The following is a 23,490-nucleotide window of genomic DNA, read 5'->3' as shown; positions in this document are numbered from 1 at the left end:
AGACGTACATTATTACTCGTATATATTTTTGTGTTTTATGGTTCAAAACAGATTAAAGCAGTATGTATGATATAGGTTTTGCCACATTTCTTTTTCCAACATACTCTGTGGTGTGCAGTGGAAAAAGCTTTAGTTGCAAGGTTGTACAGGAATATTTTTTCCATATAATTAATTACTAACCTAGCTCTTGTGTTAGTAGTTATGATTTCTTAAAATTGTTTTTCAAGTATACTGTAGCTGTCCTTATTTGTGTAAGGGATAGTGAAGTTTATAATGTCACAATGCAGTTGGGTCTAGTAGTTTTTTTTTTTTTTTTTTGTAAATGTGGCAAATCCTTGATAACAAATAAAAACACTGAATGGTGTTCACTCTGTTGAGGGTTGTGCTTTTGTCATTGTGTGTCTGCAAGACCTGTCATTCATGCCCATTGCCTGATGGATTGGCCTCCAAATTTAACATAAGCAGTTAAAAGCGCTGATAGGTATGATATTCATTCACTTTGAAAGATGTAAGCTTCAGTTAATGTGGTTTTTAAAGGTTTTATCACCAGAAGCTTTATCACTCTCATGAGGCACCTCTGATTTTAATTTGCATATTGGTATTAAACATAAGTTACATATTTTAAAGGGTGTAAACCCATTATGTCCAGTGATTTGCTTTTTTAGATTTAACACATGCACTTTTTTATACACCCTTTTTAATCTATGAAGTGTCTTGTATTCACTTTTATTATTATTATATCATTTTTTGTTATTAGTTAACAAGGATAGTTTTAGGTTAAAAGGTACATAATAGGTATTTTCATGATTTTCAAAATGCTTATCAATCTAGTTTTGTAATTTCTCCATTGCATTTAGGGGAACAGGGAAAATTTCAGATTATTTAAAAATTTTTCTTATGTAGAATAGTAAGCAGTTTATTTATTTTGTAGGGATGCAAAATAATCATGATTCTATGAACACTATTTAAAAACAATAGCTTTTTGATTGTCAAGATACGTTTGAACTGTCTAGTACTGTACTGTATCAAGTAAATGTTGAAAAGGGTTATTCCTCATAATTGATGCAGTTTGCCTGATATTATAAGCAGTAGTAACAGAATGGTTAGGAATTAATAAGAATTAATCGGTGGCTATTACAAAGTTTGTGTTTTTTCACAACATTGAAAAAAAAAGAAAGAGGACTCAAGAAACTAAGTCAGTTTGGTACGTAGTCGCAACAACCTATATGTATTACTATCAGAAAGATAAACTTGGTGGAAACTTGATTCCTTTCATACAGGCATAAAAATTGATAGGTCACTGATTTGTTGGAATGCTACAAACCCAATGAGCTGGGTTAAGAGCTGGAGTATACTGATTTTTTATTTAACTGTGGTGCCGCACTTGTGCTTTTTACTAACTATGAAAAATAAATCTTTTGAAACGAACATAAATAATCTAACTATCAAATCAACTTTGTAATTGTGATTACGTACTTCTTCCCTAACTTCTTAACAACTGGTGTGATGCTTGTCGAACATTCTCGTAATCAACTAAGAATTTTTGCCTTTTTCATATCTTCACAAAAAACTCTATTTCTGGCTGAGATCCATTGCATTGTTCTTCATTTCAGTACTGTAAATCAGTGGATTCACCATCAAAATTGTGATGTCACTTTTTCTATTATATCATTGTTTTTGTGAATAACAATGGGTCCATAATTAGTCAGTTGCTAAGATTGTGTAATCAGCCACACAATCTTAGGAGGCTTGTATCTTTCTCGCCATCTTGTTAGGATTGATTATCAGTTCAGCTTGTTCTTAGAGTCATCAGCCATTTTTCATTCTTACAGTTAGATACCTGTTATGCGTCCTCCATTTTTTGGCTTCTCTGAGGACATGATTACAGAAGCACATCATATGGACCTTTGTGGTATCCTCAAAAGACTTTTGATGTTGAACAATGAAATTTATGGATCTTCCTTTGTAACTGTTGTCCATCTTGCTTTTCACTTGTCGGTTTGGACGGCTGTTGGAGTTACGCAGTTCCTTGGTATTTTTAGGGATATAATTCTTTCAAGAGGAAGAAGGGGACTATTGGTACAGGATGAAGTCATGGCCAACTGAGTTAAAAAAATAAAATCTAGATAAAAATTATGAATTTTATGTCTTAATGAGTTGGGGCTAGACTTCAATATAGTTTTCTTGAAAGCCTTTTTTGTTTTAGGACTAATGTACATTACAAGAATCTTTTTCTGTGCTGAGATGATCTGTGAGGAATCCAAATGTGGATCAGGAGATTATGTCTAGCCGCTCCTATGATCAAATGGGATAGTGGTCATGCCTTAAGAAAGCCTTGCTACTTGATTATACACTAAGGGCATGAATCACAAATGTAGATGATAGTTTGATAACATCCTCTTTGCCAGTTTTCCTACAACTTTTCATCAGTATTTGAAGACGATTGTAAGGGATGGTAAAGATTTATTTGGTCTTAAAGAACAATAGATGTACCTCCATATAGCTTTACTTAATTGTTAGGGATTTCTTGCAGTGTTTTCATAGTTTTCATAATGGCCTCTCTCTCTCTCTCTCTCTCTCTCTTCTCTCTTCTCTCTCTCTACTCTCTCTCTCTCTCTCTCTCTCTCTCTCTCTATCTCTATTCTCTCTCTCTCTCTCTCTCTCTCTCTCTCTCTCTCTCTCTCTCTCTCTCTCTCTCTCTCTCACTGATGTGTAATGATGAAACATTACAGATATGTTTTCCTGTATGTAAGTAATAATGGAAACAAATGGTTTGTAATTTTCTAAGAGTGGATAGTTTATATTTTTGAAGATTAAATTACTGTGTAAGTACAGGTATTGGAGTAAGATTAAATTAATGCATAAATGCAAAATATTTTTAATGGCTTTAAGTATTACTTTAGTAATTACCAGTCTAAATATTACACTGCACTTATTAGAATAATGCTCTTGGTGAAACAACTGAATAGGTTAATATAATACTTTATGCTTTTTGAAGCATTGTTAAATAAAATAATTGCAGGAAAACTCTTGCCTAAATTAGTATACTACTATAGTTGCTCCACAAACTGTAAGGTCCTCTGGATGATATAAATAGTACCAAAATTTGTCCATTTTTTTCTTCGTCATCGTAGACTTTTTACCCAGTTAGCATTTGTCACAGTATTAATTTTGTATTGTAGTTCCACCAGAGTATTCCTAGCTTCTAATACAATGTAGGTGAATTGCTTTGCAAGTGCGCCAGTAATGAGGAGTAAACCCAGGAAAAAGATCATGTAAATTTGCAGTACAACTGCTTGAATCATTTTTTTTGTGGTATGTTTGATTAGGAATGAATTTGGAACTTGATTTAACACGTAGATGAGTATGGTTTTTGGTGCACAGATATCTTTTGCTCAAGTAGGAGAGTGCCCCCAAATTAGAAGACTTATATTTTAATGCACTCCACCCTGTGCAAACGTTTACTTGATCCGATGTCAGTTGCTAAAGCATGCACTTTAAGGTGACTGTTCTTTACATGTCAGCTTTTTGTAATATGTCCTCTGTTTAGGAAGCTTTTAGATGTATTGTGTATTGGGCAGTGATGATTTGCATAATCTATTTGCATCTTGTTAATGTTTGGACTAACTTCAGTCTTAATCACTGAGTTTTTTAAATCACTCATTTAAAGTAATGATCTTAATTTTTTTTTTCTCAACATGGCATCTTTAATTTTTGTATGATGCCGCAATTTCTTGATTAAATCAGCAAGCCACCGAACAAGTTGAAGGGATTAAGTTTTCATATGATTAGGCCACAAAAGAATATGAGAGTACATATTAGGAAGTGGTTTTGATTATAAAGATTTTATCGTTCAAAGCCCTCTTCTTGTGCATTGTAGGTCTGTTAATTATGTACGTACATATGAATATACATTTTCTAGTAGCAGTCCGTAATTACTTACTCAAGTTGTTAAACCATAGTACAGTATCTGGGTATATAAGCCATGGATTTACTTTGGAGTCCTTTAAAGATCAGGAAACTGAGAAGCATTGTACAGTTACATGTGTTAAGATGAGCATCCTTATCTGCTCTAATGCCTTAGAATGTAAAGTAAATTTTTCTGGACTGACTGACCCAAAACAGAGGTGACAGAATGACACCAGCTCGAGTCAGGGAATCTAATCTGATATAATGAGAGTAGAAAGAATTGCTCTGTACATTGTCGAATTTTGGAGAAATAAAGAATGAGTAGGATATCTTCTAAGTACAGTAATTCAGTTTTGATTTGCAGTTCTGAAACTTACTATATACTGGCATATTAAAGAGATAATTTTTGTTGCTTTTTCCTGGGAAGACTACAGTGCTCTTGAGTTAGGAAAGTACTCTTTTTAAATATAGAAAGTTGCAAATCAGATAGATTCATCAAATTGTTGCCTAGAATCAAGGGTTGGTTTAGCAGCGTAGGGGATCTTTATGTAATGTAAGTAGGTATAAAGTACAGTAAATTTAACACTACTTTGGTTCCTGTTAAGCGTAAAAATGTTGTGATGAGAGGGTAATAACCATGGACAGCTTTCATGCATAAGATTTTCTGTCAGACATGCATTACTTGTATCAAATGTTACAAGTTTTTCGAGTTCACAGACACTGCCCCTTTTGTAGGGAATACCCAAGAATACTTAACTACTATCCTACTCGTTCTTAAACATGGGATCACCTTCCTAGGGTTTGTTGGCAAATAGAGTATACAGTGAGGATTGGTGTTTTAGTTATTTTGGTCTGCCTTATTTTTCATCATTTCCATTTACGTAATGTTGATGTGGGCAGCTGCTTCTTTCCTTTTTTATCACAGGAAAAGATTGAAGTCTACTTTCCAGTCATAGAGCAAATGTCTACACTTTAAAAATATTGAAATACTTTAGATAGGGGCATTTTGTTTGGTTTGATCTTGTACGGCATTAAGTATAGTAGTACGTAATGTAAGCAAATAAGTGTTTTGCAATATGTTTTTGGGTAGAACTAAAATTGCATAGCAACAGTTATAGGTCCTTTCAGTTACCCAGAAGGAAGAATAAACAAAGTATTATTTTGCTAATTCAGGCTTGAATTTGTGCTTATCAAAATTGCTGTTTGGTATTACAGATAAGAGCTAGGTTTCTAGATGAAGTGATGTAATGCAATCAAGAATTTATTTTTAAAAAAGGAAGTTTTTGAAATGGCTCCACATTTTAGTATATATATATGAAGTTGAAGAATTTGTTGCAAGTTAATTCATTCTCTTATGAGGAGACACTCTCATTAGTGTTAAATTACTCCATCTTCATTTCTTATTTATACAGTATGTATTACTGTTATGCTGGTAACTGAAATTTTGATGCCTGAGGAACAGAAGGTTCATTTTATAATAAGAGACATTCAGTGTGGCCACAGACATTCAGGTTTTAGAATGTATTTTATGTACCTGCCTTAGTAACACTCATTGCACTTCCTCATAATTATGCAAGCAATATCACATTATAAACAGAGTAGTAAAATCTTTCTTCTGTTTTGAGAGACAAAGAGAAATGGCGCCTCTCTCTCTCTCTCTCTCTCTCTCTCTCTCTCTCTCTCTCTCTCTCTCTCTCTCTCTCTCTCTCTCTCTCTCTCTCTCTCTCTCTCAGTTTCTAATGTCATTTGCCATTAATCACCTGGTTAGGAATTATTGAAATAAGTCTGTCTTATGAAAAAGCTTGAAAAAACAGCTCCTTATCAGGATTCCTTAGGGTAGGGAAACTTTGATCATTGATTTTCTTTTGTGGAGAATCCCTTCAACTTGTTTCAGTCCAAAATATTAGCATTTATTAAAAGATAGAGCAGATAACATGATTTTTTTTTTTTGAGTTGAGGGCAATGTATAGTTTGGGAAGCTTTTCACTTGAGCCTCATTTTTCTTGTGCCTACCAAAGCTAACGAGTAAAGAATTGCAGTACAGTATGCTTAGAACTCTAGAGTGTTAAAGTACCTAATGTCTAATGATGTATGGTTATTATCTTGATGCTTAATAGTGTAATTAGTATCGTGATCTTAATCACTTTTTTAAACACTGTGTTCATAAAAATTATGTATGATGTTTTATCACCTTTGTGTTTGTAGCCAGGAGGAAAGGCATTTATTTGTTTTGTGTTTTAAATAAGTGTTGTGTTTGTGTTTGTTTAGTAAATGCATTTTAAGAGATGGGTTATTATGGGAATGTTATGCTTTATTCATTTTCCTTTTTGAATATACTATATATTACCCTACAGATTACCTTAGGTAGATTATAATGCTTAAAAGTGGCACTCTTAGGTATGTAATACTATAGTTATTTAATTTATTTCACCTTAGTTCAAAGTATCTTCAGTTCATAGTATATTGATGTAACTCGCCCAATATATATTTTGACTAAATATTGTAATTTCCAGAGTTTGTCAGAGGCTTTAATTCTAAGCACAGTTTTTTCATAACTTTGCACAGCTTTCCTGTGGAATACATAGTGAACAGAGAAATGAAAGGTCTGGTTCGTGAGGGACTTTGCTGACACTTACTATTTGGTTATGTTAAGGAACAAGTCTATTGGTGTCTGTTTATTCTACCAATGAAATGGGAATGTTCATATAACTTGAAAATGGAAATGCCTAAGCAGGTTCTTGAATTTTGATATTTATTACCATGTTGGTTTAATAGGTGTAAATTCATGTTCTTCACCTTGAGCTTGTTCTTTTACAGGGACTTGATGAAGCAGTTTTTTTCTTCCAAAGCTTGTATAGTATTAACAAAAAACATAAACTGAGACTAATTTTTTTTCATAAATGTTTGTGTGAATTTGTTTTGATATTGGATAGCAGGCATTCACAGTAGGTTATTGCCTATTTGATGTGGTTTTAAACGGTTTCTTGTCTTCAAGTCAGGTTCCCTAGCTAAGATTTTAGTGAGCATTGGATTGAATTTATTTTTCAAGCATGGGTTTCTGTTGCTGGCTTGTGCTTTTGCTGAGCCATGTTTCCTTCTCTCATTTCATTATGGTATGGATGTGGGAGTGCAGACTTGGTACTGTATGATTCAGATGAAATGTCTCTTTGCCCTTGCTGGGAATGCTACCATTTAGGGACTGGCTCATATGACTAGCTCTTGCTCAGTTCTTGATGAGACATACAGTGTCCCTCATTTTTTATCAATTTTTGTGCATTAGTTTGTTCATATATGAAACAAATCTTCGGTCTTAACATTAGGATAATCTTGTAGTGCCGGCCGGAAACTGGTAAAGTTAAGAAATTGTGTACGCAAGGGACTATTGGCATCTGTACTTGGTCGCGAGTCATGCGGAGCCATCCACATACCCCTCTTGAACCTGTGACCACGTTAGTTATTTTCTTGCCACCTTTAAGAGATGACGTACTTTGCTTCCGTCCTTTTAAAGCCGGTTTAGTTTGCCCCTGCTTTGCTCTGAATCTGTTTGTGTGTGGGATTTCCAGGGGATTTTACAAACATTGAGCATTCTCATGCTTCGATAAGATTTCTCTGGATCTTGCAAGAAGCAGATAAACGCTTGGGTAGCTTCGTGCTTTTTTTAACAGGAGTACACAGAGCCTCATCCAATGGATAGTAGGTGCAGAGAAAAGCCATGTTCAGATCCAGTTGCTGCGCCACCTGTACCATTTAGTTCTTTCAGTGTTCCAGTTATTATGTTTTATGCAGACTTTGGTTTGCCACTTTTTATTTTTGGCTCACTCATATCAGATAAAGGATGTCTTCTTTTGTTGCAAGATAAGCCAGCTTTGTTCCTGAAGTCCTGTGGGAATTTACTTATTGGTGCTTAGAGTAAATTTGGCTCTTTGTCAGAAAAATCTGGTATGCTATCATTTTGTAGTATTTTGTGTAGTTTGATGAAACATAAAATTCAAGCTGTTACAGTATATACTGAGTGGATTGCATAATTATTTTACATTGCGATGTGTTGTATGCTTGGCTTTTTTGGATTGATTTTATTGTGTGCCGGTTATTCTGTCCATAGAAACATTGTTGACCTTTAATAGTATCCCTACTTATGGCCTCATGTCTGTGCGTGCTTTTGACTGAGGTAGTTTCCAAGAATGAAGAAAATTGTTAGGGTATTGTATGATGAGCGCTGTGTTTAGCTCAGAAACTTAATTTGAGATAATTTTGTTCTCCATCTTTGGTCACATGTTTTTTAAGGGACTGTTTACTTTCTAATTTAAGTGTTATGTATATTGCAAAGCATTTGAAAGTTACAGTTGGGTCTCAGTACTTACCTTTAGTATTTTGAATTATCAAATAATCTTTTCTTTCTTTGGTATATTTCTCATATATTTGTTATAAAAGGTTGGTCTGCTGTTACGTGCATATGCTCTACCTACTTATATATATACTGTCTTCATATTATTAGGTATTGTTTGGTGATTGACTTGATGTGGTACAATTTATTTTGGTGTGGAGGCTGGAGCAGCTGTCCTATTTAATCATCATGGTAATGATTAATTCACAAGTACAGTACCTTATCCTCATTACAGGATGCATATGAACATTCCATTTATTACATGTAATTTACTCATTTTTAAAGGTTTATTGCTTCCCACGTTGCAGATGTTTACATATACTATACTATTCTGAATGCCATTTATATAGCGTGAATTAAGTTCAATTGAAAGTTCTAAAATTCTTTTTTACTTTTTTTTATTATGCCAGATATGAAAGTCTCACTTGAATATGACATAGAGTATATTGGTTCAGTTAACCAGAGGACTGCTTTCTCAGTCTGAATGCACACCACCTTTGTGTAGTCATCTTATATATACAGGCAGTCCCTGGTTATCGGCAGGGGTTCCGTTCTCAGGTGGGTGCTGATAAGCAAACACCACCATTAACTGAAACTCAGTTATTTATAGTGCCGATAACTGGTTAATGTTGCAGATAAACTCTATTATCGGTACGAATCGCCATTAGCCGAGCCCGCCGTTAACCGAGTCCGCCATTAACAGAGTCAGCCATTAACCGAGTCCGCTATTAGCCGAGTCCGCCATTAACTGAGTCCTGCTATTAACAGAGTCTGCCAGTAATCGAGTCTGCCAAATAACCGAGTCTGCCATTAACCGAGCCTGCCATTAACCGAGCCTGCCATTAACCGAGTCCGCCAATAACAGAGTCTGCCAATGACTGAGTCCGCCAATAACCGAGTCCGCCAATTAACCGAGTCCGCCAATAACCGAGTCCGCCAATAACCGAGTCCGCCAATAACCGAGTCCACCATTAACCGGGTCCGCCATTAACCGAGCCTGCCAATAACCGAGTCCCCCATTAACCGAGTCCGCCATTAACCGAGTCCGCCATTAACCGAGCCTGACAATAACCGAGTCCCCCATTAACCGAGTCCGCCAATAACCGAGTCCGCCAATAACACAGGACTGCCTGTACTTCAGTTCTCTCCAATACTGTAGACATGCTTGAATAGTCAACATTATGATATGCTGGCATTTAAGGCTTTGTAAAGAATATTTATTCTGCTTATCACCTGAATTATCTTCATTGACATCACAAGCTTTTGGAAGGACATATTAGTTTAATATATAAGCTGCAGTTTTTCCTTTTAGATCTTTCCTCCAATACCATGCTGGATGAAATGCTTGATGATGTAAGGGAGGAACCCACTTGATGTATGTTCTATGCAGATGGTATAATTTTGAATGGAGAAACTAAGGAGGCTCTATAGAAATAATTTAGATATATGGAGATTCATGTGAGAATGTAGAGGTTTTTTTCTAATGGGGACATCTGAGAAACCACTGGATATGAGTTGTCAATCCCAGACATTTGTTTTCAGAAGTCTTAACCACAGCTCTCCTCATTTCTGTGACCATGTCTTAATAAATCACCTCTGTCATTGGGTTCAGGGCTAATTTTCTCTCATTCACCTGCTGCCCCAAAGTGGGGACAAGAACTGATGGGAATAGAGTGGTAATGTAGAACTTACAAGGATATCATGACTATCTGAGCATCAGGGTATAGCCCAGGTGAGTTGGGGCCCCAGTGAAACACCCCCCATCCCAGTCAGCTCTTGATCTAAGAATCTTGCAAAAACTTTTGGTGCAGTTGTAGACTGAAGCAGTGAACTCAAAACTGACAGACTTCTCCTTTGTTTACTTCCTTGAGGTCAAGTGGATGGAAATTTGAAAGCAGGAATCCTGTGGATCCAATGAGCTGAAAATGTTTTTTTGTTTAGTGATGTCTGTATCAACCACTTGTTTCCATCAAGAAAGAGGCTAGGCTGAAAACTGAAGAGTATAGTTGATGGAGTTTTAAAATGTGTCTCCCACACCCTGACACTGTCAGGATTATGAAAAGGAGATGTAGAAGTACTGTGAATCTTGACTTGCCTCCTCATTTATCCCTTTGGTTAATATGAATTTTACTTCTGTGCCAAGGGTCGAGTAGTTATAACTGTTGTGAGCTTCAGATTCAAAACGCCATATGATGTGGGGATTGATTCCAGAAAGGAGAGTCTGTATCCATGATGAAGGACAGTGATGACTCAGTTTTCCACTCTTATGTCTGTCCAAGTACTCCAAAATTTTATTAAAGAATAGCCGTATCTGAAGGATACTCCACATATCGAAGATAAAAATTCTTTCAGGAAATGAAAATAATCGAAGGTGCAATGATGAATTGAAAATGGCAATCCTAAGAAAATGTTGACCCAAAAAGTCTCACAGAAAGAACACAATACGTGCAGTGGAATCTTCTAAACTCTCTTGACTGTGGAATGACTGATGATTTTCCAATGCCACAGAAATAAGGCAATATATGGTCAGTCAGGTTGCAGATAAACATCTGAAATTATATTTTTTCATACACCAGGGCTCTCGATTTACTTAATCGTAATATAATTTTTGTAGGTAACTTTTGTTGAATATCATTTTTAGAGGAGTAGAGTTGAGTCTGTGTCTATGATTGTGTGATATGGTTATATAACAGTATATTCTTTGTTATTTTTGAGATACATTGGAATATTTCCCAATTATTTTGGTCTTAAACTCAGAAAGGAATTGGTAGGTCTTAAACTCAGAAAGGAATTGGTATGTACTGTTTGTTATCTATCTCCAGGAGTCTTGTAGTTTGGATATTAGATGCTGTATTCTTGTTGCAGCAATCATGACAATATCTGTGTGTACTATGATGTTGAATAATCTGAATGGTATAATGTTATGTAAATATCTGCAATGTGATGCTGCACTAATATTTCTTTTTCTTGTCAAGTGGTCTGCATAATAATGTATCATTTCTTTAAGTGATTCATGCTAAGTTGAATTGTGAACTTATTCCAAATGATGTAAGTGTCAAGCATTAATTATTATCAGATGTTAGGGTGTGGAGCTTTTTCCCTTTTTGGTTTTTGAAACTTATTTTCTTACCCAGTTCATTTAATTTGTAGGGATATGTAGGATATTTTCTCTTTTTAATTTTCAAATACAGAACATTACATCAGCCATGTGGACTTCATATTTTATCTTCAACTTGACTTACAAAGTGTTCACTTGGGTAGTTCAGTGCTGTTAGTAGCTTTTATTTTTAATAGAACTTTCATATTTGGATGACGCTTGAGTACATGAAATATACAATTTAATCTTTTTTAACAAATGTAGATGAGATTAGTTTAGATTAATATCTGAGAGTCTTGTAGAATTTTTGTAATGCATAGATGTGGTTACAAAAAGTTAATATAGCAGTCATTTGGTGACAAATTACACTTGTATAAATATATATACATACATATATATGAAAATATATACATACATATATATATATATATGTATATATTTGCTTTTTAATTTCTCTGTTCTCTTCTTCAACTTCACTTCCTCTTGTCTGAGTCAGCTCAGTCAGTGTTTCTCCCAGTAGAATTGATAATAAAGTCTGCTGATCTAGACTATATGATCGTTGGAAGGACTTGTGTGGACCTGAGCCAAAACTTGAGGAGTTTTACTTTGAATTTTAATATTTTGATTTATTAGATTTGCTGTCTTTCAATGCTGCTGATTTGATTGTAGTATATGTAGAAAAAATGATTATCTGAATTATATACATCTACAGTACATTTGTTTTACAACTATAGATATGAAGACCAGTTGAGGTGTTAGCAAGTTGTACAATATTTGCAGAAATACAGCAGCAGATTTTTTCCTGTAAATTTTGTGTAAATGCCATTATAATCTATGCTTGGACAGGATTGTTGAGGTCCCATATGGTTAACGCATCTAATTACCTTTTGTTTTATTAGGGATCATATTTTAAAATTCTTGTCCAGCATAGTTTACCAGGTCTGTACCTAATAAAAGATTTTACTTCCAGCCTGATCCCTTTGTTGTTAGCAGGTCCTTCAACACATTTAGTTTCCTTTAAGATAAAGTCCGTTGCTGATTTTGACCTAGATAGGTCAAACTTTGGACATGAATATTTGTAGTATGTAGTCTGTCTTTTTTTCATAGAATATTTAGCTTCTATTGGTTCCTTGTACTTCCTTTTTTGTATCACAATATTTAGTTAAACTTTGACAGTTTGATTCATTTTTATAGCTACTGATGTGCACAAGGTTTGGTTGGACCTGCTAACACTTGGTCTTATGGTCTAGGTCAGTGGGCGCTTGACTTGGTATAAGTGATTTTGAAGGTAATTGACAGAGTTGATGTTACCAAATTGATGTCATGGGTCACCAGTGACAGTCATAACACCTATACTTTGGAAGATTTGAAAAAATTTGCTTCAAATGTACCTTCAATATTGGGATTTTTTGGCTAAACAAGTGCAAGTGCCTGCTGGTTATTAAGGAATCCCAGTATTTGATTATTTTTGATGCAACCCTACCCCCTTGCATTTCCTTCCACGCCTAACCAAATGCCGATGATTGGTTGGTATATAGCAATTATGCAAACGACTGGTGGAAACACTGGTGAGTGGATCCCACCTATTCCTCTATTATGTTAAATGGCAATTTCTTCAGCTCTTGCATTTGTTATTTGTCTATTATGCCCCAAAAGTAATGCCTTGGGTGTTTCCTTAGCTGCATGTATGGGAAACTTTTGTTTGCCATGCTTGGGAGTGGTGTCCATCTTACTTCCACAATTGCTTGCATGAGAAAATCTATTTGCTCTGCAAGAAAATAATGCTTTTGATGTTAGCAGTGTACATGGGACCCTTTTTTCTAAATGTTGCAACTAAATGAGTGTTAAAAGAAATGAAAAACAAGTCTTCTGTTATCCAAGTAAATAGTACCTACATCAGTAATGAACACCTTGAATTTATAAATATATTGCTTCCCATGTGTGTGCTTTCATAATGTTTTTTTTTTTATTTTACAAAATGATGCAGACTTAGAATTAGAATGTTTAGTTTCCTCATTAGTAGCCAATTTTCGGTCCTTAAGTTATGCACTTGTGTTTTATTATAGATGTGATAAACTTGTAGAATATAACATTGTACAGTATATTAAGCTACTTTTAGTCATAGGTATGTATAGGAATACTGCTGACATTAGAATTCTTGAGTCTCTTTGCAGAAGTATGTGCTACAGTAAATAATCACACATCTCTGGTATTGGCCCTTTAATGCATTTCAGGGATTGACTTATTATCATAATTTAGGGATTGTTTTAGATAACGTCCATCATAGTGCCGTCTTCTGCTCAGATTATTAGTGATTTCTTTTTACATTATTTTTTTTTTTTTTTAGAGTCAAGTAAGTATTTGGCCTTTTGCTACGGTATTGGAAGCTTAAAGAGTTCCTTGATGGACAGTGAAATTGCTATATCTTGTGTTGCTTTTTTCATTGTGAGCATTTTAGGGAAGGGAAAACTGGAGGAAGTAGTTTTATATAGAGGTGTTTCTAGATAATTGTTATTAATTTCACACCCATATAATTCACTTGTCCCATAACTTTTAACGTCACTGAGTGGCCATTTGACCTTTTTATTGTTAAAAGTAGTCTTCTCTGCTGTCAACCTTACTCCCTCAGAATGCAATTTCAATTGTCAGCTTAGACAAGTCTTGTTTTTAGTTTCCTGTGATTATTGATAGATCATACATCATCATATGTTTAATGTAACGTTATTCATCCAAGAATTGTGTGTTAATGGTAAGTTTTAATATTTATTTGAATTTTTTTCCGTTGAGTGTGGTAGTTTGTTTAGTTGTGAATAAGGTGGACTAACCATTAGATATTTGTTTGATTAGTACCCCATGTACATACTTTCGAGGTAAAAATTGCTTTTTCGTCTCTGAAACACAAGATGTTTCCGGAAATAGCTCTCTAAGGATAGAATCATTTGACATTCTCTGCTCCTACATATATGAATATGATTATAGAATTTACATAGTCCTCAGGTATTTTATATTTGGCATTTTCGTGTCATTTTAAGTAATCAGAACCTTTGGGTATAGTGAGAGTGGCAAAACTTAGAGTACTTTTCTGGAATTTGTAAAAATCAGATATCAGGTTTCTTGGTAAACCAGTCTTTTGGTTCATATTAATAGCCATTTCAACTTCCTCACATAACTTTATTGCTAGATAATTGTGGGTATCCCTTTTATTATCTAACTTGTGCCAATTGTGTGTTGGTAGCATGTGCATCCAGGCGGAATTATAGAAATTTATACATTCAATAAGATTTGTGCAATGAAATTTGGATTCTTGATGAGTCAGATACACAGTAGGTTGAAATATTAAGTCAGGTTGGAAGAGGTGTAGCACAAGTTAATACAATCTTCAAGATGTAAGTGAACTAGCAGGATAAGAGATTTTTCTATTGCTCAAAAGAATTTTTTTTATTTGTTTTGTAAATAGTGTCCTGAATCCAAATAGAGTATTTTTATGAAACATAGTTACATCTAACATTATTGAATATAATATATTAAAGTTTTTGTTTAATTGAAGAGGGTATTCTCAAACAAGTTTCATGAAGAAGGTCCACATTTCCAAAGTGGTTAAGAGCCCAACATATCAAACCCTCTTATTTAGAAATCTGTATCCTGGTGGGGATTTGGGAGGGGATACTTTCATGTGAGGCAGTAGTTTTGTACTTATAAAATTTGATAATGCATTTAAAAAATTTTTTTATATGATGGCTATGGAAGTAGAGAAGTATTATGACACCAACAGGTAAGAAGGTACTATTTGCACTTGAATTTTCTGGTTTTCAACCAACTCCAGTTCTTCTAGGGCCGTGCTGTCATGGTGGGTCTGACACAAATAGTTTACCAAAAAATGAAGTGGTTGTCTGGGTTGCACAGGTTAGTAGGGTAAAAGTTAAACTACTCAATAAGGGCAAAAGTTAAAGCTCAAATACCCACCTTAGATGTGTATAGAGCAAATTAAAATAAAAAGATGATTGAAATAGGAGATGAAGGACAGTAGGTAGTAGGAGTTTACCACACATTGAAGAGAAAATATATTGAGATAATTTTTTAAGCTATTTTTTATTTAGCTGGAAAAGAAGATTGGTAGGCTGGCATTCCACAGGATAGTCTTTTTGGCCTTGCAACACTACTAGCATTGCGATTGTTTTCTTCCCGCAAAGCATTAGATGATATTTTAAACTTGTCAGACATCAAGAAAGGTTCAATAGTAGGTGCAGTCACATGGAGTTACGAGTTGAGCACAGCTAATCTTGATTGGCCAGTCTCACACCAACCTGCTCTAAATGCTGTACTAAGTGATTCTAAATACCTGACAGTACTTTGTGTAACATTTGATTTAGAGCCTTCTTGTTTTCAGCTCATAAAGACAGAATCAGCAGGTTCTCCCAGAAAGGAATGTTTTGTGAGGTTTTTAATTGTTAGTACCACCTGCTTTAGATTGGCAACCTTGTCAGGAAAAGTCTCACCTCAGGAACTAGGCCCTTGATCATTTTTTAAGACATTTATTTTGACCAAATGCAGAAGATTGTTTGCAGATCTTGAAATGGATAGATCATTTAGGGGCTATCATTTAGTTATCATTGTTGACAGAGCTTGCCCAGGTGTTTGAGCTCCTCTTGATTCAAAGGTTATTGAATTGTTTTGTTGTTCAATGTTAAGGATATTTCATGGCTTTTAATTAGATCTTAAAAAAAATTGCCAAATAAAGAACATGATATATCTGCATGTTTTAGAGATGAGAACCTCAGCCTGTTGAAGATGCATAACTGAACAGATTAGGAGATTAGAACTTTAGGTTGCCACTGCATAAGGTGTCTGGTTCCCTAGACAATATTTTCAAGTCATAGGAAGTGAAGAAGGCTCATTAAGTTGGTGTATCGAGAGACTGTATAATGTGCCTTAAGCAACTAGTATTTCAAATTACCATTACTTAACTAAAAAAAATTTCCTTCTCCAAAAGGATTGGTGATCAACTTTGACTATGCTTCTGACCATGTCAAGGGACTTAATGCATGCTTATGCATATGACTTGCCACCCTGCAGACAGGTTGGATAAAGAATATAAATTTATAACTAGGTTGTGGATTATCCATTGTAAGACTTGTACTTTTTCCATTGCCTATTATTACTCTCTCTTTTTTTATGTATCTTTGAAATTCAAGAGTAGTTGTGAGAACAATGAGATATCATTTGGTAGCTTGCTTGAAGTCACAATTAACAGCCATAAAATGTGCATTATCATCAGGCCAGGATCTTGAAACTGCCAGATTTCCTAGATTGAAGATTGCATTCTGAGTAGAGGGAGGTTGTTGTAAATGCTACAGGTCAAATTTCACACAAAGTCGCTAAGTTATAAGCCACATATTTATTCATCCGTATGCTCAAGTAGAGTTTTCAGAGAACATTTACATGTTTTAATTGTTAACAAAGGTTTTTTATATTATGGATTGTTGAATGTTGTCCATTGATTTTTATGTATTAGGAATGCTGAAAGACTAGAATAATCCATGCTTGCTTTTGAAGCATGGTACGTATTTAGTTTTATATATTTTTCTTCCAGAGTTGATATTTTATATTTATATTTGTTTTTTGAGTGGTAATTTTTCAGTGAAACAGTATCCACTCTTAATTATCGTGAGCAGCAAATGCATCTGTCCAAATGTGAATATATTTACATACTTGGTTTTTCATTCATAATTAAAGTGTCCAACCAACACAAATTTTAGGTTAAATAAGGACAATCTTGAGTGCTGTCTTTTCTGCCCTGGTGTTATGTTGAGAAAATTTCAATATTTGGTTGTACTTATTACATTATTCTCATCAGCTATGCATAGATTCTGTCATCTCATTTTTGGTTACTGTATTAGCCCTTTATAAACTTTTGCTGATACAAAGATATAAAAATTTTGTAACATCCCAAGATCTGAGGGATATCAGGTCAGTATGTGAGTATGTGTTTGGTATTGGATACTTAAACTGAATTTAGAACTGCCTAGCTTGAATATATGAATTGTTGAAATCTTGCACTCACCATTAAATATTTAGCTTTTGCATCCTGAGTTTGTAAATATGTAAATACTTATAAGTTATAAGTTTTTGCTTAGTTTTCTAAGTGACCTGAAATTGAAATAGTGCATCATGTTAGTATAAGTATTGACACCAGGGCAGTGCTATTGTCTTGAGAAACGTGAACCAAGGGAAAAATTGGTGTTAGGTGGTAATCATAAAAGCACATCAGCAAAGTAGCCATAATACTTTGTTACTCTGTCATTTTTAGAGCCTTTTTTTGAATTTATTGAGCTTTATGGCTTAAGAGGAGATTTTTCTTGGTTTCTTTTAAGTCAAATTTTCAAACACTCACTTTTGATGAAGCCATGTTAAATTTTCGTCAATTCCTGACTCAGCCACTAAAGTGACATATGCCCTTTGTTTTGTGGGAGCAAGGGATGAGATTTTCCATTTAGTTATTCGTTCATTTGTTAGTCTCTTTAGTAATGTGAAGTTAATTTTGGGTATTATCTGGCAGTGTAACTATGATCTGACAAGATTTTCGGGAGTAGAATGTAAAGTATGTATGGGAGAGGGAACCATGGAAGTATTCATATTTACAGCACTGTATAAAAGTTTTGTCTCATTACCTTTTCATTTGAGTTATAGCTTTTGAGATAAAATTTGTTATAGTGGTACCTTGCTTGAGAACATTTTTAAAAATGATCAGACATTTCATTTTTAACATTCGATTTGGTGTAGTTGTTTCATTTTTGAAGAGATAGCAGAGGAAGGTTGCTGGTTAGGCCTAGCATTATTTCTATGCTCCTAATGAATAAATCATGCATTATGAGTGATTGATGGTCTCTGGCTTTCTTGAATAGGCAAAAATTATCTTTGTACGTACTTGGTGTTTGTGGTACAGTACAGACAAGCTATGAAGAGTGCTGTCAAAGTATAACGGGGTGCAAAGTTGCTTTTATTTGTACCCATCTCCAAGAAGGTATTATAGGTCATTAAATATGATAAATTTGTATGGATGGCGGTGGCACCCACAGTTGAAGGTGATGTGAAAGCAGTTACAGGCATTGCTCCAATAATGGATAGGAACTATCAATGGCCTTGTGCATATGCATAATCTCTCTCTGAAGTTATTGATGGCATATTCCAGCTAGGAAGGTTGTATTTAACTTCCGTGGGTGGAAAGTGCCAAATTCCATATTTTCCTTCGTGGCAAAAACCTTTATTTATACATGTAAAATGAATAAAGTAGATATCAGTTGAAAACCCAGAGGATGAAGGCACACCTTCTTTAACATGTTGAGGTTATCAATTTTTTTTTTTTCAAAGGATTTTGGGTGCAACACAGTTTTTGGGAAACAGATTCTACAAACATCTCGTATTAAAAACATTTATGGCAGGTTGTAGTTTAATCCTGAAGGTGCTGCTATTAGGCAAAGAAACAGTCTGTCAACTTTAAGAAGTATAAGAAGGATACCTGAAGAGAAAAAGAAGAATCTGCTGAATCAAAGTCTAAATAAAAGATAGACTCTGCAAATAATGCCATTTACTTCATTAGATTGCATAAATTGCTATATATATATATATATATATTAATTATATGTATAATATATATATATATAGATATATATATATCTATATATATATACATATATGTGTGTATGTATGTTTGTATATGTGTTTTTTATATGTACACATGTGTATATGTGTGTGTGCTTATATTTTTGGTTTTAGAAAACTCCAGCTGCGCTTGGAAATATCCTATTTTTAAGACCAAAAGTTTGTTCCGCGTATGAACACTTCACTTATAAGGAGGAACAGGATAGCCAGATGATGGGGTAAAATTGCAGATTTTATGATTCCTTGATATTATATACAGACAGAACTGATATTTCGTGAATTCACTACTGTTTGCATCATTGGGTTGTTTATCTATAAAAATGATAGAAAATGAAATTTTAAAAGTTAACTACTGATTAATAGTCATTAAGGTTCACATCAACTATCTTAGGAGTGTCATCGATTGCACAGGCTTATCTTTGAGCTGAAAAGAAAAAAAAACAGTAACAGATTTCATGCCAAGCCCAGTCACTATCATGTAGTGGTTTAAATTCCTAGGTCACACACAAAACAAATACTATTACCTGACCACCTGTTTTTAGAGTCCCCCCCCCCCATATAAAACAGCAATCACCTTTACTCAAACTACCAAAGTGTATTTGTACATTGCCTATTTTTTAACCACTCACCATCTCACCCACTTTTACTTCTGGTCTTTGCTCTCAGCTTACTTATGCAGATATCTTTTAACATAGACATGAATGTTCTAAGGGGTCCACAATAATAAAAAATGTTGCGTGTTCGTGTATAATTTTAAAACTCTTCACAAAAAGCTTTCGAACCCTTCCCTGGGTTCATCTTCAGTCCAAATGAACAATTAGGCACACCATGTACTGAGGTGAATTTAAAAATAAACAAGAATCACTGAGGATTGTTGACACCGGTTGTTTGCTCGTTTAAGGACCAGGTGATGAAGAAAGAGGGCAGTTAACTCCAACTAGGTGATTTCCTCTCCCCTATCAATCCTTCTGGCTGTAATTGCAGCCAGAAGGATTGATAGGGGAGAGGAAATCACCTAGTTGGAGTTAACTGCCCTCTTTCTTCATCACCTGGTCCTTAAATGAGCTAACGACCATTGTCAACAAATCTCAACGACTCTTGTTTGTTTATTTTTAAATTCACCTCAGTACTTGGTATGCCTAATTGTTCATTTGGACTAAAGATGAACCCAGGGAAGGGTTCAAAAGCTTTTAGTGAGGAGTTTTAAAATTATACACAAACACGCAACATTTCTTATTATTGTGGACCCCTTAGATCATCATTAAGAATATACTCTCAGCAGATTAGGAGATTTCTTGTTTTTCCCCCAAATAGACATGAATTAGTAAGTTTGGCTTTTCAAGGAAATTCACAAGGCTTGACCTTTAATTTAGATGCATATGAGTATTTTGTATATTTTATTTGTCAAATATTATACAAATGATTTGTCTTTAGTTTATAAATTTCACTCACTTAATCATTGCCCATTTTGAATTTGAATTTTCAGTTATTTTATTTTTTATGTCCAATTATTTTACTTTTTTATGTCCCCAATTTGTTTACTGTCTTTTATTTTGTATATTGTATACTTTTACTTGGTATCATTATGTATTTTGAAGTTGTTCATCAGCTATGGTTGTTTTGATATACTTTTTTATTGAGTTAGTCAGTATGGTTATTTTACCACTTTATTAAATTTTTATAGGTAACTAACCCTGATGATCGGAAAGTTATACATTATATACATACTTACATATATATATATATATATATATATATATATATATATATATATATAGGATATATATATATATATATATATATATATGCATATACATACATATATATAATTTTTAATATGTTATCCTGTATTTCTATTTAAACTAATGTTCTTTTTGACATGTGTACATATGTTTATAGGTATATTGGTATGCGTTGTATGTTTGCTTGTACATAATTACATAAATATCGCAGTAACCAACCCCCTTTTCATTTTGCATATCTAGCATAGAGATTTTTGTCTGCCTTAGGTTGGGATTTGAACTTGCTACCATTTCCACACTTGGGCTTTGCTCTTTAGCATTGAGCTTCATGTGCTCAAAAGTGGAAATAGGTTGTGAGGTTCATATCAGCCCCAATCCACATATAGGACCTTATTACTGGATTGTAGTTGTGAGTTGGCGTTTTCCTTCTTTAGTCTTGTAGAACATGTATAATAAACTGTCAGAATCTTTTAACACAACCATACAGTTCTATCTTGGATTGCATTGAATTTGAAGATGAAAAATTCATAGCATATTGCAAGTCATTCATTTTATGGTGCTTGCCCTTAATTGATAAGTGTAGGGTAGTGCATTGGGACAGTTATCAATATAAGCAAGTTTAGTAGTGTTATCTCAAATATTGTTGCGGTTTAAGACCCCTTCTTTATAAGAAAGGTATTCTTCCATACAAACAATCCTCTAACACTAAATTTTGTAAGATAACTACTGTATCTGTGGTGTCTAACAGTAAAATTTATGCCATTCCAAATGCTGTAAAACTAACTTTGTTTTTAATTCTCAGAGTAACTTCGTACGCCAAAACACACCACATCCACGAGATCTTAAAGCAAGGGCAGAAAAACTGTTTAGTAAGGGAACTAAAACGAGTGATGGACCTCTTCTCCCTGCTGGTGAACTCATGGTAAGCTTATTAATATATTTTTTTTTATTAACCAAATATGTGTAATTTTTTGTTTTATGATTGCTGCCATATAATGAAAGTTTATTTTTTTGCAAATTTCAAGTTAATATGGTTCTTTCATTGATAAATCAGGATAAAGGAGAAGTTTTCAGACCAAAGAGAGAGAGTCCGCCTTCGCCAGTGTCTGGCCAAGCCAGGCAGGAAGAGATGGAGGTGACAGCTAATGTAGAACCTCCATCAAAAATGCAGCAGGTAAAGTGTGCGTGCAGCCTGAGGAGGCATCATTGATGAAACCGTTATCTTGTTCAGGACAAAAAATGAATTTTACTGCCATTTTATCCTCACTTAAGTATTTGTAAATTCCCTTTCAGACTTTTGTCAATTTGTAGAAATCATTTAGATGCCAATAGTCCCTGGATCGCACAAGTTTAATTTTAATTCTACCTGTTTCCAGCTTGGCGCTAGTTAATCCTAATGTTAAGACCGAAGGTTTGTTAGTTATGGAAAATACAAATTAGTTACAAATTTGTCATTTTTTAGCATTTATAGACCTACGTATGTCCTACTTTATTACATAAGGAGTTTCATAATGATTTATTTTCCAATTTTGAACTCAGGGTTAAAGTATAAGACTGTGATGAAAATATTTTTATGAAGCTGAACGGGATGAATAGTTTGATGAATAAGGGATTTGGCATCAGTATTTTGGGAATGTGGATGTTTGAATGGATTAGAAATTAGAAAAGTATTCTGAATCATCTCAAAATTTATTTTTATTAGTTTAAGTATTATGGGATGAGATTACTGAAGTGAAATATACTACTGACTAGGATTATCATTTACTTCCGTGTTTCCTGCAAAATTATTCTATTGTTAAGACCTCAGGTTTGTTAGCTATGAAAACTATAAAATTGATTAAAAAATTTGTCATATTGTATTGGCAATGAATTTTTTTGTAAGATACATACATGGCAGGGAAATGGCTATTTGCTTTCTGTCCTTTAGAAAACAAAGTTCCTCTTACCCTTGCGTATACATATTACCATGTGGTGAGTCAAGCAGTTTACTAATGGCTGTCAGCAGTGAAGTAACAATTTTGCTAATGAATAACCTGGTAAAACTACATAGTTCATTCATGATAGAGTTTATCGTGAGAAGCCTCTGCATTGTACTGATGGAGGCTCATCATATTGTGCATTTTAGTATATGCATTAGTTTATTAAGTTCAGTACATTTACATGGTCCGTATTGCTAATCCTTTAATTTTTGGCTCATATGGTAAGGAATTCTTTATACACCAAATTATAGTGTTTGTGTGTATTTGAGTATTCTTGCTATATTAATTCAAGAATTCAATCCTGTGACTCCTAACTTACTTGTATGCAAATAGAAAACTATAGAAATTAATGTAAGTCCAATTAATTTGGTCAAAATTTCATGGAGGATTTTCAAATAAAGTCAGTGAATGAGAGTAAAGGTAATTTTTAGAATGTGGAAGGTACAGGCAGTCCAGGTTATCGGTGATCTGGGTTTGTCTGGCGCTGAAAATTTACAAAAATTGGCAATTTGCGGTGCTAAAATGCGCTGATTTATGGTTATTGTCACCAATAATAGTGTTGGCACAAATACACACCTGAGAGAGCCGCCAATAATCAGTTATCGGTGCAAAAATCCAGTTATCAGCGCCGATTAGCATTAGCACCGAAAATTGCAGATTTTTGGTTATTGGCGATTTTCGCTTATCATTAACCCCTTCTTTACCGGGTGGGTGAGCAGA

The 23,490-nt window shown here is 34.3% G+C and overlaps 1 protein-coding gene across 13 annotated transcripts in view; it reads left to right on the top strand.

Annotated features, from left to right (window-relative positions):
- The window catches only part of LOC135214262 (protein lap4-like), a 225,576-nt gene that overhangs the window by 17,452 nt on the left and 184,634 nt on the right, over positions 1 to 23,490 (top strand). For 11 of the 13 annotated variants that reach the window (XR_010314317.1, XM_064248365.1, XM_064248363.1 and 8 more), the window contains exons 7-9: positions 12,929 to 12,958; positions 21,594 to 21,713; positions 21,846 to 21,965. Coding sequence is in view for 12 of the 13 variants with exons in the window: in XM_064248365.1 (XP_064104435.1) it covers positions 12,929 to 12,958; positions 21,594 to 21,713; positions 21,846 to 21,965 (270 nt within the window). In the remaining variant the exon portion in view is untranslated. The remainder of the gene's footprint in view (positions 1 to 12,928; positions 12,959 to 21,593; positions 21,714 to 21,845; positions 21,966 to 23,490) is intronic. The other 2 variants (XM_064248366.1, XM_064248360.1) reach the window with 1 other exon arrangement.

The sequence above is a fragment of the Macrobrachium nipponense genome, chromosome 45 (genome assembly GCF_015104395.2).
Source record: "Macrobrachium nipponense isolate FS-2020 chromosome 45, ASM1510439v2, whole genome shotgun sequence".
NCBI classification, from domain to species: domain Eukaryota; kingdom Metazoa; phylum Arthropoda; class Malacostraca; order Decapoda; family Palaemonidae; genus Macrobrachium; species Macrobrachium nipponense.
The sequence above is the reverse complement of the archived record's forward strand: the minus strand, read 5'-3'. Positions and strand labels throughout refer to the sequence as shown.